Source organism: Dermacentor andersoni, chromosome 1, assembly GCF_023375885.2.
Source record: "Dermacentor andersoni chromosome 1, qqDerAnde1_hic_scaffold, whole genome shotgun sequence".
Classification (NCBI taxonomy): domain Eukaryota; kingdom Metazoa; phylum Arthropoda; class Arachnida; order Ixodida; family Ixodidae; genus Dermacentor; species Dermacentor andersoni.
In genome coordinates this window covers 231949907-231966144 of record NC_092814.1, presented here as the reverse complement: position 1 = coordinate 231966144, position 16238 = coordinate 231949907, and the positions used below count along the sequence as shown (strand labels likewise).

The 16238-nt window shown below is 49.7% G+C and overlaps 1 protein-coding gene across 1 annotated transcript in view; it reads right to left on the bottom strand.

Moving 5' to 3' along the window:
* The window catches only part of uif (sushi, von Willebrand factor type A, EGF and pentraxin domain-containing protein uif), a 131726-nt gene extending 119667 nt beyond the window's left edge, over positions 1-12059 (bottom strand). Inside the window, exon 1 of the mRNA XM_050196738.3 lies at positions 11681-12059. Coding sequence (XP_050052695.1) covers positions 11681-11800 — 120 coding nt within the window. The 5' untranslated portion in view covers positions 11801-12059. The remainder of the gene's footprint in view (positions 1-11680) is intronic.
* Positions 12060-16238: the final 4179 nt, after the last annotated feature.

Sequence of the window (16238 nt, the reverse complement as noted above, 5' to 3'; positions counted from 1 at the left end):
GGACAGCCGAGAATGTGTCCCGCTGACGATTTGTGTACGATGCTGCCGACCGCCTCACGAAGTGATAGATTTTGGAATAATAAAGTAAACGTTCGTCAAAATTTCTGATCTCTTTTTTTTATGCTCCTTTACAAAGGGCGAATCATAGGAACACTCGGGAACGCTGCAAAACGTTTCCTAGAGGGCTTTCCAAGTGTCTTGTCTAAGCCTCGGCGGAGCGCCTAAACCTTCGACGCCTCGTGTTAGCCTCCCTCTCGAGGGCTTTTCGGAGCGGCTCGCGATCTCTGAGTGCTCCGGTCAAACGACCAGGAAATATACCACTACGCCAATGGGAGTAAAGGATGAAACTTCCACATACACTGTTTTAATGACTGAAGCTGGTTTTCGCAAAGCCTTGTTTTAAAAATCAAACTCGCACGTAAGAAACACTGCGATAACGGTTTTCGTTCAGTGTGTGCTCAGGAGATTAAACCGGCTGTTGACGGCTTCTGTGGTCGTGCAAGAAAAGTGAAATAAAAATTAACGAGGGGCAATAATTGAAATAAAAGGTGGCTCTTTTTGGCTATATGCTCATGTGTATTGGACTGACGGGAAAGCAACACTTGAACGTATTTTTACATGCTCAGGTGTTCGTTTCGCAAACATTCGGTTTTGTCTGAAAACTGAAGAGAGGAAAGCGTCTTGCTTTCTCCGTTATTGAAAGCGGTGGCAGGTGGCCTCATAAGCAGGCGTACAACTATGTTGCAAGAGACGCGACTTGTTGCAGCAGCATTCTTTCCATATACAGCGCGACCCACTATAAGCGCTCTTGCCTCGCCTTTCGAAAACGCATACTTTCTGGAGGACACGCTGCGAAAATGCGCAGATTTTCGTTCAGCGGCTGCGGACGCGACCAATATGTTGGTTGCGTGTCGATGACGTCTGCGGTTGCTTGCCTTGTGTTTGCGTCCGTTTTGTTTTCTGTCGTCATGTTTCTCGCACCGTGGAGTGTGGCACAAGTCGCTCAAGGTGCCGGAAACGCACCGGAATCGCGTTTCGTTTCCTCTCCGGCAGCCGTTTCGCCTCTGGCAGCCATCGCTGCTGCAGGACCACCCGGTGGAGCAGCTGCGCTGCACTGCTGCGCAGCTCGCAATGGCTTCTTTTATGATCGCAACCGAGGCCGTATAATAGTATGCGCGAATAACGCGGGTGGAGTGCCGACGAGCTCCCAGACGCCGCCGCATTCTTCCTCGGGCTACGCTAGGTTCTTGCGTTTCGTTCTAGTTTGGTGCGCAGCCAGCCAGTGCGATCCAGCCGGCCACGTCGGCGATGTGCTTCGTCTGCTTTTTCTCCGAGGGCATATTACTCCATTTCGAGCCGGCTCTTCTTCAGCGGCACGACCTCTCCTCAGGGCTGCCACGATGGCGCACTCGCTCGACGCTGAGGTGGGAGAGGAGCGGCTTCCAGCGATATGGGCTCCGCTTCGCTCCAACCCCTCCGCGTGCAACCCAGGCCGCTCGCTCTTCGCTTTTTCTTTTATTGTTCCTCACTCGCGTCTACCACGACTACCACCGTTGGAAACATCTCTCTCGCTCCCCCCCCCCCCCCCAATCGAGTGTAGAACGCGCAGAATAAAGAAAATAAGCTGACTCCCCTTTCATCTTTTCGACTTCGTACACGTTAGGCGTGAGGGGCGCTTCCAACTCGGAGTGCCGGCGGCGACGGCGTAGCAGGTCATCGCTCCTATACCTGGCTGCGCTCTCGACCAGTTGATGAACCATCATTTCTGCCGCTACTATATGATGGCCGCGGGTTGCAGAGGGCTGCCAGCTTGCTTTGCCGCACGATTTATGCCCTTGCTTAGTAGCATCATGTATATACTTGGCCAGATGGAACTGGCTGAACACTTATGCGTGCGTTCTCATTGGTAGGGTGAGTGCGAGAAGGTATGGGTCTGAGGAAAGGAGAGGGTAAGAAAATGGAGGCGATAAAGGGAAATACGATGCTTTCTTTTGGCGAACTATGCTGATAGGGCGGAGAGGACCAATGTTGGCCGTTGTTCCTTTTGTAGTTTCAAACATGCAGGCCAGCAAGTAGGTGTTTCCGGTGTCGATACCACCTAGCCAGCCATTATCCCAGAGGTTTAGTGCAAGTAACGAAGCATCCCAAAGATCGGTCATCCATATTCGAATGTTGAAGCTTAAAATGAACAGCGTCCACCGCAGTCTGTATGCATACATCAAGACGAAGGAAATACAATGTACTGTCGTGAGCAATAGTTGCGCGGAGTTTATGAGAGAGAAGTGGCGGGGGTAATCCTCGCGCTCCTTGCCCCTTCCGTCGCTACTGGCGCACTTGTTACATAAATTCCAGCATAGTGTGAGTTCCCCACGTCCTGAGATACACATAAACAACCTCGAGTTCCGTGAAAGAGCAAATAGGTTTGAGACTTAGCGTGGATTCATAGTTGATTTGAAGAAAACAAAGAAGGGAACGAACAAGACATGCGCTATGCTTTCGTAGGTGCTGAATATTATTCAGCATTATCTAAGGATGTAAAATAAGCCACAACTCGTATCGCTAACTTTACGTCTAATCAACTGCTCTTTGTTCCTATGCCGGAGGTCACATTTGAAACACGCTTTCGCTGTTCTGTTATCAAAAAAGAGCACCCCAAACGCAGTTTGGACTAGTTCCAAAGTTTCTGCGGCGCCGAACTTTTCATTCGTAAGAACTCTTTGTCATTCGCCGGCACCTTTGCGATCCTCTCGTTCAGTATTAATCGCAGCACCCGTTACTGAGGATAGTGGGCACCAACGCCAACGTTGGCAATTTATCATCTCTGTCGTGGAGAGCCCTTTTCTGCTTCAGTATGCAGCGATTGCGCGATACCTTTGGTCACACCTGATTTCCTCGACAACGAGACTAAGAAATTGGGTCGCAGTGGCCGGAAACAAATGATGTAACAAAGGAAAGTCTTGCCACTGCAGCCGGCAGCGTCCCACGCGTGCTCGAAAAAAAAAAAAAAAACCCTCATGAGCTAATTCTTTTTTCCAAACTCTCTTTATCTCGTTTTTTTTTTAAGCGGCCCGCCTTCGTGCCCTGTGCGGTGCAGGAACTAGTTACGATTGAGTTGCGCTATTCGACTGATAGCTGTGACCAGTTATTACAACCGTATCTGCAGTTTACGTAACATCGTGGCTAGCCGAATCACATAACAATGCTATATAATATGTCTCATGAAAAAAATTATAATTTAGAAATCAAATGTTCAAGCTTTTACAAATGAGTACATTGGGCAAGTTGTGCTCAATACAAACCACCTAGAAGGAAAAAAAGATTATTATTATTTTTCTTTTTTCATGTACTATTTGTCTCTTCTAAAGTGGCACGTGAGAAGCTCGGTGAGCTCGTGCAAGTTTTCTGGAAAAGAAGAACAGTTTAGAAAGAAAAGCCTCTCGAAGCTGATAATGAGGGCGAGCAGTACTATACGATATTCGTAATTCTTTTCGCGTGCACGCGGACGAAATGCGGGCACGTTGCGATAAATCCAGCGCCCGGAAGCTGCAGTCGTGGCGTTACGTTCGGTGCAGCGTCCACTCGCGTATACAGACCGCTCGCATGCTGAGTGAAATCATCGGTATGGGAATTCACGAGGCACAAAATGCAGCTAATTAATACCTGACCCTCGTCATTTACGCTTACATGAGGTAGCGTCGAGTATTGGCACAGGTCGACCGCAACGCTTTCCTATAAGCTGGGAGCCGCTTAAGCTGAATTCGTACGACGGGGCGGATTGCTGGCTCAACCTGTGGACGGGCATCAGTGTCGTCAAATCACGCCTCGCACAAGGAAGCCGCTGACGAGCTGCTTGCGGCACGATTGGATCACTCAGTGCGATTCAGCCACGCCGCAGTCGTCTGCGGGCTGATGATGCGATTTGTTCCCTCGAATGGATCCGATTAAGCGACCTCTTGGATTGAGGGATTATTTCGCATACGTCCGAGCCCAGGAGACCTATATCTTTATCGATCGCTCTCGGCCATAGCAACGTCAATGTGCGCCGACATGGCTTCGCCGCCGAAACTTGGTGCAGTGACGAAAAAAAGAAAGAAAGAACTTGTGGGCGGGGACATTTAGTTATCGCACGTGTCAGGACGGGAATAATTGTCGCGCGAGGTTCAAGGTTATTGTACAAAGCAACAAAACGAAAGTATACAGAGCCACATCTACCGTTTGTGTCTATATATATAGCGCACCGTGGCAGAACGTGTACACTGTTCGTGTAACGTCTGAGCATGTCGTTTAGGATTACGTCGTGATTCTCGCACCATGTCTGGGTCCGCAAAATGTCTGCTTTGTACGCGAACTGCACGTTCCGGTGCTGCTGCCCGGCTTATTCAAAGTCGGGGCAGCACCGTGGTCCCCTCAACATGCGAATTCAGTCGATGACGGATGATAACAGTGGCATAGAATGGACTGGAAGTCATCTCTACAAAATCGTGGCTCCGCGCTATTTTCAATATTCCGGGTGAGAGCGAGACATAAAAGATTTCAGTGAACTGTGGAAGGCGCGCCGCCTTCCGCGGGTAACTGTGGCTATCACTCTGGGTAATTATTTTCTGTGGTTGTTGTGAAAGATGATGTGAAACGCGCAAAGACCTTTTAGGGAACAATATGGCCTTAGCTGACTTGACACCTCAAGTTGCCAATTATTTTGCGTTTTTTGTCTCTGCTCACTTTGTCCCCAAACCAACGAGAATTCCGATGCGCCGACCTTATGCAGCGTATAGACATTTATGGGGAGCGAAACCAAAGATTATGTGACGTGGGCACTTTGTAATGCTGCTAGATACCACAAGTACAAGAATACTACAATTAATATAATCTGGACTAACGAAAACAGATAGGAAATGGGAGCATGAGAGAGCACACTTTTCTGCGTTTCTGGGTGTCACTCAGTTCAGGAAGGTAAGTTATGTCGGAGCAAGTTGAAAATAAAATAACGGATAGTTAAATAAAGTAAAAGCCACAGCTGCAGTTTATGGTGAATTCCACTGGTCGAATAGGAGCACGTTCAAGTGGCTCTAAAAAGTGACCTCCTGATGTCTCGCGCCGACCTCAGCAACATCCGCGAAGCTGGCGCGCATTCTCTCCAGAACATTGTACATGGTGTATTCAAATATAGTTTACACAGACCATGAAATGGATAGTGTACGTTATTCTGGGGCTGCATTCGCAAGACGTTGCGTTCGTAAGTGTTATTTGTCATTGGTCGGTTGCCTTCGCTAATAATATGGCCAGAATCAGGATTGGCAAGGATTTGCTCTTACGAGCAATTATAGCGTAAGAGCTTTCTGTGTATTCGGTCCCTGATATTTACATTGTCCTTTCTCCTGCACTTTATTTCTTTCTTGGCAAGTAGTCACCTCTAGCGCAAAGGGTTCGCAGTAGGCGGTCCCCATAGGAGAATTAAGGCAAGCTCTCCATTATTGGATATATACTATATCGTTCGCGTGTTCTTGAAAGCACTCATGTCTTCCGAATGGAATTAATTATATATGCTCGTTACAGTACGAACAAGCACTTCAGATTTGACAGCCGGTTACATGAAAGAATGAAGGAAACCGTAATTATTTCGGAGTGATAAAAGTACCTAATTGATAGCGTCGAATAACACGTACAAACGCGCACATGTGGGGAGCAAGTTCAGCTAGCTTTCATGCACACGCTGCCAGCACCTCTGTACCGTGCGATACAGGCAATCGGCCGCCGGTGAGCAGCAGAAATTCATCTATCAGCGAGTCGCCCATAAAGAACAGAACTCAACCCCAGGTATTATTTCTCCGATAAAAATGTACGTCACTTTTGGCGCTATAGGGTACTGACTTTTCGAGTATGACGATGCTTCAGCATTTACTGTACTGCAGGCTTAAGAACCACATAAGAAATGGATGTGTCACTGGCAGTTCGTATAGGAAACAAGTATGTTTTTAAAAGCGTAAGCATTTCTATGCCTACCCAACGAGGAAAAACGTCCGTCCGTACCTCCGAACGTCCGTCACGTAAGGCGATCGCTGTCAAGATAGGACCCGCAGCAGCGAGCGAATTCACCTTCGTGCTGCCTCTCGCTTCAACGTGAACTAAGCGGCAAAAACACAACGCGCACTAAGCTATCAGCGCTCGCTGCACTGTGTCCCGTCCCCATCGCAGATCGCTTTCAATGTCGCTTGCGGCTGCGGCCGCGCCATACGCTGTCGCCGCAGGGCTACGGTAGATCACCGTTGTGAATGGTTCGTGTAGCTGCAGCGCTGTCGTTTATACTGATCAGATCGAGATTGGTAATGACACCGGGCTGCGTGGAGATGAGCAAGTGGCACAATGCTCACGCATACTTAGACAACTCCCAGAGGAGTGTCTGCGTGAATTTTGTTTCTTCCTCAGCAAAACTGCTTTCGCTTATTGTTCTTTTCATATTCGGAGCTGCGTAGGCACGATTGCAGGAAAAATAATATATCAGGTTTCTCTTTATCTATCTGTGTCAGTGCCTCAGTAATTCGGGGAAGAAGGACATCCACGGGGGCATCTATGCGATTTCCGACCCGAGTGCCTGTGGCACGTTCCACTCAATCGCGTTTCTCTTAGTCCTTCTCGTTCGTTATTGTTGGCTATGCGGAAAACGTGATGGTTACAGTTTGTATATCGCCGATGCCGTCATTCCAGGCAGAGCCCTCTTGGTCAGCGCAATCGTGGCGGCAAGCGGCGCCGTCGTACAGGAGCGCAGACGCAACGTGGGAACGAGACAGAATAGGTATAGGAGGACGTTGCCGATATGCAGGATACTGTGCCGCAGCCGACACCCGATGCGGCGCAGGAACTTGAGCGTGACAGCTTTGGCGGCTGCTAACCGGAAAGAGTAGGAAATACTATAAAAAAAGAAAACGGGAAACTGACAGCGATTCTTGCGAAGTGATTCACGGATGCTGCCGGGGATAACCTAATAAAGCACCATTCTGCTCGTTCCCGTATCTGCTCGGGCCTTTCTTTTTCTTTTCTTTTTCATCCCCCCCCCCCCTTTCCCCCGATCATGAACTTGCTTTTCGACGACGCCGTGTACGGCTAGCTGGTGCATCCGGGAAGTGGAGCGGCCTTTGGGGCGCTCCCTGATTCGAGGACAACTTTTTTTTTTTATTTCGATTTTGCTTCGGCCGCAATTACGGCGCCGTCTGACAAGACAAATCGTCGAGGTGCTTTGGAATTTAGGCTTCGCGCAGCGTCGTCGTTATTCTTTGTCAATAAATTGGCGGCCCCGTGCCAGCCCTTCATTACTGCTAATTTATAACGCGGACAAGCGTGCACGCAGGCAGCCTGGCACCGCGGGCGGAAATCAGCGGAGCGAGTTGCTGGCCGCTAGTTCGCTCTTTTGTCGGAACCGTTACGCGTATAGGTGAACGCCGCCACGACGCATTCTCGGAAACTTATCCTAATGAAGGCGACTTTGTAACTCTTGTATTATCGGCACAGGATCATCTCCTATTCCATGCGTGACGTGCACCCTGTGCGTCCATCAATTTCGAAGCGCCGCGGGAACGCCCACCACGAAGCCGACCACGCGTCAACATATTACGCGCGTCGAACTCCAATGATCGGTGCGAGCAAAAAACGTGACGTCGCTCAAAGACGATTCAGGCTATGTTATGAATGTCATTCCATCATGCCACAGACGTCACTGGTGGTGCTCATACAAAATGTTTCTCTTCTTCTCCATCATTTTTTTTTTTTCTTCTTAACTGTAGGTATGCGTGCATGCCATATGACGGAAGAGGTTCTTACCATAGAGTAGGGAAATAAGCAACATTACATTGGGCCACCACAGACAGGTCTGTCCAAATTCAGAAAGCTTTTGTTCCTTGTATTGGTTAATCGCCTTGGCTAATAATATGTCTGCAATCACGATATAGGCCGACACCTGTTGCTCTTGCAAACCCGCTAGCGTACGAACTGCTCTTGTGAATATTAACCCTGTACCTTGATGGCTGAAGTAGCAGACGTTTGGAATAAAGCGCTTGCTCTATAATTTGCTTGAAAAGAGCGTTCAACGCACCTGACGCCCCTGAACACCTCCTTTGCGCACATGTGCTCTTCGTGCAGCGAATGACGCATTTGTTTCTGATCCCACATTCGTGATCGTGCAGTGGAACCCACTGGGTGCGCGGCTTCTCAGCTGCAAGTGGCATGCTCGAGGAGTAGCTACTGGATCTGCTGAATCGATCGCAGCGTGCGTAAGGCTTTGCAGTTCTCCATGACGGCCGTCATTTTGTATCGAATCAGGCTTGACGAGACGAACTATCTCCACACATGGGATCTCACAAGGTGGCACGTTTGACTGGCGCACACGCATCGGGCAGGGTATAACTTCCAATCTGTGGCTTCCGTTGGCTTTAGCTACATCTCACAAACTCACGGGTATAATATGTCGGCATTGTTGCGTTGGTCTAAGGCCAGGGAGCAGTATCAGGCACTGTCGGGAGTGGCAGAGTAAAAGGTTAATAAAAAGGAGACAGTAGAATCGAAGTCGTGTGTAGTGCACTCTATACTACATGCTGCAAAACTTGGGGTTTCGGTATTGCATTCTGCAACATCACATTTTATCAAATTATGGACAAGAGCAAGAAACATTTGCATATTTCTCACACGCTGGCCATGCGACAACACGACCGTCAATGGACAGCGGAGAAGGCAGCGGTCTCACATAAAGCGCCATCGTTACAAAATCTATAACCGGGTGACCGGAACACCACTCTCTAGACCCGAAGCCACTGCCGCGGAAGACATATGGTACCCGCAAGTTGTCACCTCCAATGGACAGGCGTCGTACATAAGAACAGCACTGGAACGCAAACTCCGACCATTATTTACGCTTACGTATTGCAATACTAAATGCCGTGTACTAAAACCTTGTACGGTGTTAACAAAAGCGTTTTTACGCTAGAGCTGTTCGAAAGCGCACATGCGAGCCATTCGTGATGTTGGACATATTAACAAATCCCGTCGGCCCATGGCAAACAGCTAACCAACAAAATCTTTGTGAATTCCACTTTGTGAACTCAAAAGGCATCAATAGCTGTTCAGTTCAACGGCAGTTATGAGGCTGAACTGCCATAGGCTTAAACAGCTGTCAAGATGGCCTTCCTAGCGGATTCTCATGCGTTCATGTCTTCTGCATGGTGGATAAATTAATCGGTAATGCCTTAAAAATACGAAACACGAAACCAATCATGCGGAATCAGGCAACATCTGTGTTGGGAATGGTGTGACGATATAAGCCTTTGGCTACAGGCGAGTCGCTGGCTTGAAGAGTTGACACGCTTCCATGGCTAAGTATACGCGTTAATACACAGGGGATAGCGGCAGCCATGTGCTGAAGCATCAATGGTCGTAGCCTTTTCTCTACTTACGCCTAGCTACTCTGAAAAAAAAAAAGAAAGAATCGCGTGACTATACCGCTCTAATCTGTAATGAAACTTGTAGAGACAGAGATGAACCTTAATCGGGCAAAGGGGGGAGAGCCAACCCCTACGTTGACATGCAAAGACTTAGTTCTGTAACTTGTGCATAAGAGAGATGTGGCTGTCGAGCATATGACAAAGCAGCAGTGGTGGATGATGCACCGCAAATGAGAAGCCTTGAAGATGCACACATCACCTCTGAACTTAGTCTGTTCACAAATCAAAATGAGCACGACGTTATTCTGAGCAAACTTTTGCATCACCCAAGGCGACGTTTTACCATGCGGACGATTCTTTCTTTTGATCGACATAGCGGTGAGGCAGCGAGCAGTCTTACGAGAAGTAGACGGAGGCCGGCCTTATTCACCTTGCCGCTTGCGCTGCATGCAGGCCAAGAGCGAAGGCGTCAAGAGTACAAAACGCGTTCTCAATTCGTCGCTGGCTCGTTGGCCGACCCAAGGGCAGCGAGAAGAATAGACTCTATATAGCAGGCAGTAATTAAAAGCCTGCGTCATGGCCACCATGAGGGACATCAGTTGAACGGCCTCTAAACTGCGTCCCCATTGTGACCGACAGAACACGCTATCTCAACGATGCCGACCCAACGTCATGACGTGCAAAAGGTGGTTCACTGCACGACGCTGCTGGGAAAGCAACCGGACAGTAATAAAGAATAATGAATATAGAAATAAGAACGAAGCTGGCGGGGAAGGTGTCGTAGCAAGCAAAACCTTTAGCTGAATCGCATTCACAGCAAGATAGAAAGCAGTGGAGGTAGCAAAAACTTCTTGCGTTGAATTTAGGGCGACCTTGTGAAAGGCCAGTACAAGGGGTAGAACAACCCAGACAGAAGAAAATGAAGATTGAGCGCAATAATACGTTCTGGTCATTTCAGTGAAAGATGTGCTGATAAATATAGATTGCGCGAACATCGCACTAGGCACCTGCCCGCAGTTTGCTTTAACTCGCATCTTCAGTTACTGAAAGGCGAGCTTCGGCCAAATCGCGAGCGTGTCGCCGGTTCTTCGGAGAGCAGTGCCCCAAAGCCAGTGGCCGATCTTGTTTGAGCGCCGCTGAGGCGCAGCGCGTACCGAAATGGCCGCGGGCTTCGGTGCTATTGCTGCTGTCGGCCCGGCCGAGCTAGCTCGGTGGGCCTGGAGCAGGTCTCGGAGGCTGGCGCCAACAGGAAACGGCGGGATCAAGGTTGCAACGCACCGACGCTATCCGCGCAGACTCCACCTTCCTATCCCCCCCCCTTTTTTTTTGTCCACGTTACCGCAGCGCGAGGCGCAAATGCGCGCTTCCTTCCTCCTCGGTGCTTTTCGTTCGTGACGGCGGGCTTTTTGCATAAGCAGTTCCGATTTCTACACCGTCGTCTCTGCGAACGCAACAGAGCTGCTATTCGCTTATTTCATTGTAAAGAGCTAATGCTTTAGGAAATACGAGAATGGTGCTGTGCGAGAAAACACCTAGGTTTTCTGCAGGCCACGTCCTCCACCTCGGATTGTTGTATACGCCTCAGAGGGTAGCTGGTCATGTAACCACGCGCGTCTTGTGAGAGCTCACGTTATCTATTGTATTGTAAACTTCGTATTCTAAACCATTTTCTATAAATGATAGGAGTGTTTTCTATTCGATCTTAAACCACGAACGGTCGCTTACTCGCATATATCACAACTAGCTTTCCTGTTTACGCTTGACTACGAGAAGCGTACACAGAAATTCTAGTTGCTACAAGATTTCTTGGAAAAAGGTTACTTTCTCCGTCACAAGGTCGCTAAACGTAGCCCCAGTGACCATGAACCCGTGCCCGTAATATCCGGCGAAGGATCGCCGTTGTATTCATCCCACCAGGGAGTCACTGTCTGCGAGCGGATGCATCCGCGCTCACTTTTACGGCAGAATCACCCATGCGACCAATTCTAGTCTCGTTTATCTAGGCGCCTGCAAAGACTTGCGTACACCTAGCCGTCAAGCGTGTCCAGCGGAAAGGGATGCACGGGTACGGACACTGACACGATGGCATAACTGCTTCCGCTCCGCCAGACAAAAACAAGTAGAAAGACGCGCAGAGTCGCACATTCTTTCTATTTGTTCTCGTCCGCGTATCACGCTTGCCCAGCATCATCCAGCCCGACGAGCTCCGCCGCTGAGACAGTGGCAGGAGCCTGCGGACGTGCACGGTTACGTACCTTGTCGATGTTCGCCGATGTGGCCCTGCTGAGGGCCAAGACCACGAGGACTAAGCCTAATGTCCGTGACCGTAGCTGCCCTCCGACAGCTCGGCGGCCGCCGCCGCACATGACCGCCATCCGGCCGCGGCTGGGCGAGGATTGCACCCTGGGCGCCCCGGAGCGGGCCACAAGCAAAGACAGGTCGCGTCGCGCGTTCTCTGAAGCGGCAGCCGGTCTCACGCGGGGCTCATGGCGGTCCGCACGCTGCTGCACAGTGTCGCCGCGCACTCCGGCCGGTCCACGCGTCGGCACGGACAAGAAGGTCCCAGCGGCGTGGTCGCGTAATCCGCAAGGTTGCAGCAGAGCGCCGGCACGACTACTCCACGGGGAACGACTCGCTTCGACTGCGACGCCGGGCCGACCTGGGGGGGACGCGTCGGAGAGGGGGCGGCTGCTGTTGGCGCTGCGCCGGCGAGGAGGGCTTTTCTTCGTCGCCAGGTAGGGAACCAAGTTTCTTCTCACCGGCCGCCAGCCCGAGAGAGGGGGAGCCAGACGCCATCTTGGAGGGCCCCCTCCACTTCGGCCGTCTCTCTCGCGGGGCCTGCTCTGTAATTGGCGGTCCGTGAACTGGTTCGGCGGCTTTTGCTTTTTGCCTGCGCTCGGAGGTCCTGGCGCTCGGTTCCGGACGCGGCGCGTTTGGCCACCTGAAGAAGCCCCCCTCCTCGCTGGCAGGGATCGGCCCAGGGGGGATCACGGGGGATTCTTGGGATGCTTCCGAGCGCGGTCACGGCACTTTTTTATTTTCTTTACTACAGGGATTGGCACGCCGGCCACGCAACGGGCGACGAGTGCGGTCGCGCGTGTACGCGATCCCGTTTCTTAAGCAGACAGCGCGCGTCGGTACCGGGCTTCCTGCGCGCGGCGGCGCTGACGTCTGAGGCACAGGATGCCGCAGTGCACGCTCTCGCGTACGGCGTGCGTCGGAAGCGCTGCTCGCATCCGCGTGGAGCCAGAAAGGAAGGTGGTGGCGCCTCGTTCTCTCGGTCTTCCCTCCACGCCACGTGTGTTCCAAACCCGTCTCTAATGAGACTGAACAAAGAGCATCCTGGCAAATAATTTTACGAGACGCAGCTCCCGTACAAGTCCGTAATGTTTGGCAGCGATCTCTTGCGGGTACGGAAGTGCTGCATATAGGCCTAGGAAGGGGGGTCACTTGCCCCCCTCTACGGATTTCTCCGGCGAGTGATTGAAGGTTCTGATGGTTGCCCCCCCCTTCTTCACTTGTTCAGGTGGAGGAGCCGCACACTTGAGACACTAGAGCGAGTGGCACCAAATTATTTCCGGAGCAGTGGGACACCTAGAAGGCCACTCGTCGACCGTTGGCACGCCTTTCATCGCGGATGGTATCGACATCGTGGGCGGTTCTTTTTTTTTTTTTTTTACCGCTTTCAAGTAGCCGACCCGAAGTAGCAGCTCAATGGCTATGACGTTCTACATACTGCTGAGTATGATGTCACTGCGGCCCCATTAAGAGGGCAGTGGATGCAAAAGAAGGGCCTCTAAAGGAACCGTACGTCCAATTTTATGCGGCGCCTTTCACGATGGCGTCAAGGTAGCCCAGATGATTCTCAATTTCAATCAATCAAACAATCAGGTATAATTTTCTAGCATGCTATTCCTCTCTACATGGCTAACCCTCTCACACCTTTAATGCGTTAGCATTAGGAGTGTCAAAGTGGAAAAAAGTCTATGTGTGTCAAGTGTGGGAAGCCGGTCACGTGGTAGAGGTATATGCTACTGACGGTGATCTGCTCCGGACTACCGTCAGTTGCACTTCTCTCCTCGAAGAGGCAGGACGTGCATCGAGTGAGCTCCCGAACAACACTTTGCAATGTGGGGAACGCCGTCTAAGTCATGGATCCGAGACCTCAAAGAGGGGCGACATAATGCTAACGCATTTCTCTCGCATTTACTACTAAATTGCGACTCAATTTTTCCTTCGTGAGGTAAACCAGACATGAAAATAAATAAAGGGCTGGAATGTAGAGTACTCATATTTTAGATGCTATGAGGTGTAGTGTCAATACATATTATTCGCACAAGGCGAAGCCTCTTAGGATAAACACAAGCCGCTTTTTATTTCTTTCTTTTTTTAAAAGAGAGAGATATATAAGGAAAAAGTAATACAAGGAAGTTAAGCAAAGGATATCTCCACCTGGCTGCCCTGTACTGAGAAAAGGGAAGAGGGGTGGACGAGAGGAACGGAGGGACTACTTGAAACAAGTTAGAGTGCTAGCAAACATAGTCTGTCAAGGTCTCATATTTTCACAGTGTGGTAGCGTAACACGCAGGGGTACACGGCGTAACATAGTGTCGCACGGTCGCAGTTTATCGCACGATCTGGTAGTAACGCAGCCGCACCTTGAATTCACAATTTTATTGTTAGTAGGAGCCATTGGCCGGCCGCCTTCGCTATTAATATGTCCAACGTCATGATTGACCGGCAGCTTCTTTTGCGAAAAATTTTTGCACCATTCATATAATCCACGATGTTCCAGCTGTCTGACGCGATACATTTTCGTCATGCCTTAAAACATTAATTTGATCTTTAGAACGATGTCTCAGCAACCTGGAGGCTGTGATGACAATTATCCGAACCACCATGGCCGTGGACGAGTGAGCCACCCGACCAGAAATGTGAACAGACATGAAACTACAAGATTGGAAAGAGCTGCATTGGTTGGCCGTATGCATATGTGCATAGCGACTGCAAATCATCGCTTGCCAAGCAAAAATAGGTCAGTATTTAGAAAACACTTATTACGTTAAAGCTACTCCTAACACCAGATGCCAGCCAATTGCGTTGCTGGATATATAATCGACGAAGGCGGTCGGCCAGAGATTTTTTGTTTTGGCCCCGGATACGCGCTCGTAGAAAATTTGCTTTTGAGCGATCGTGTTGGTGTTTAGGTGTTACCGAGTGTGCATGCCTGTACGCTTGATGTGCATGAGGATCTATATTGACAAATTATCTTGTAAAACGCCTAGTTGTAACCATTAACCATGTAGCTCCTTCTATTCAATTACACAAAATAGGCTGATGAAAGAAGCACTGAACACTGAGACTCGAGTAATTTGCGCATTTTTTTTTTCATTCTTCTAATGGGCCAAATACGCATACTGAAATGAAATGAATGAAATTAAATTGTTTATTTGCCATCCTGTACATTTACAGATGGAGGGTACTCTTTACAGATACTCTTTTTAATAAATCACGCACACGCTTGCGATGCGTCCAATGCGTTTACGAGGTTGTGGGTGTGTCTAAGCAGTTGTTACATGTACAACACGTTAGAATGTAGTGCCTATTCTTGCGTTGTCGATATTATGTTAAATATTATTTAACACAATTTAACCGATGGGTGGCTATAGGGCCCAGCCAATGTACGGTGATGCATTTTTTTCCCCGTCACTTTTTTTACTGCAAGTTTCACTGTAAAATAGTGCGGATTTATTACTTCTTTTTTGAAAAATTATTGTCGCAGGTAGGAATACGGAGGCCGGTCTCAGCAAAGTTATTAACAATATATCGAGATTGTGATAAGGCCAAGAAGCTGAAGTCGAATGACTAGCCGATACAGCGAAATGAAAGAAACTAAAATAGCCACCCCATACAAAATGAGAAATAGCCGATAGAAGAATTGATTTAACCTGTCTACTCAAGGCTATCTACTAAAGTTCGTAACGATCGAAGGTGTTAGCAAATGGCAGAGCGCTCAAGAGAGCAGCACTTATGTTTCCCATTTTCAGTGTCCCTCTTATAGCTTCCGTCCACTTTAGATAAAGCAGGAGACACACGATACGGGTCCGAGTGCGATCAGATTAACGACTACATAGTCTTACCAACAACCGCACCTAACAGATTTCAGCAACGAGCTCCAGCAGTCGGTACGGCCATCTTTCCGATGCGCCGCATGCGAATCGCATCGGACGCCGCGTCGTACATATGTCACCTGTTTAACAGCACAGCTGCACGCTTTGGGCGCCGAGACGTCCCGAGCGGAGGCCGAAAGCCCTACATTTTAGTGTAGGAGACACGGGCAACGCTTAGCGGGATCAGCTTTACATTCTAAACCACGGTTTGCAATGGGAGCGACGACCTTCCGATATGACGTCGCAGACAGCGCGTGCGGAGAAGCTGTCGGGCGAGCACGGCTTCTGCGACGTGGTCCCCGCTAGCCGGTTTGTTCGTAATGCGGCGTAGCTCACACGCAGTCGCATTGTCGGAAAAGAAAGCAACAAAGGCGCAATGCGATTACGCGGCACTAGGCGAGCGTCGAGGCAGGGATACCTTTGAAGGGTCATTATACGACGAGACTTGCGTGGCCCATGCGTGGCCTTAGCATATGTTGCTCGTATGACGCATGAAATCGCACATGCAAACATTGGAGCACACTACACTATACACAAGCCCACATCACCGGATCAAGGCCAGGGTCTCGGATTAGGCATATCGTCGACAGTCGCTTTCGTGTCGAAGTGCATGACGAACTTAATCAGCGGTAAGGAGCCGTTT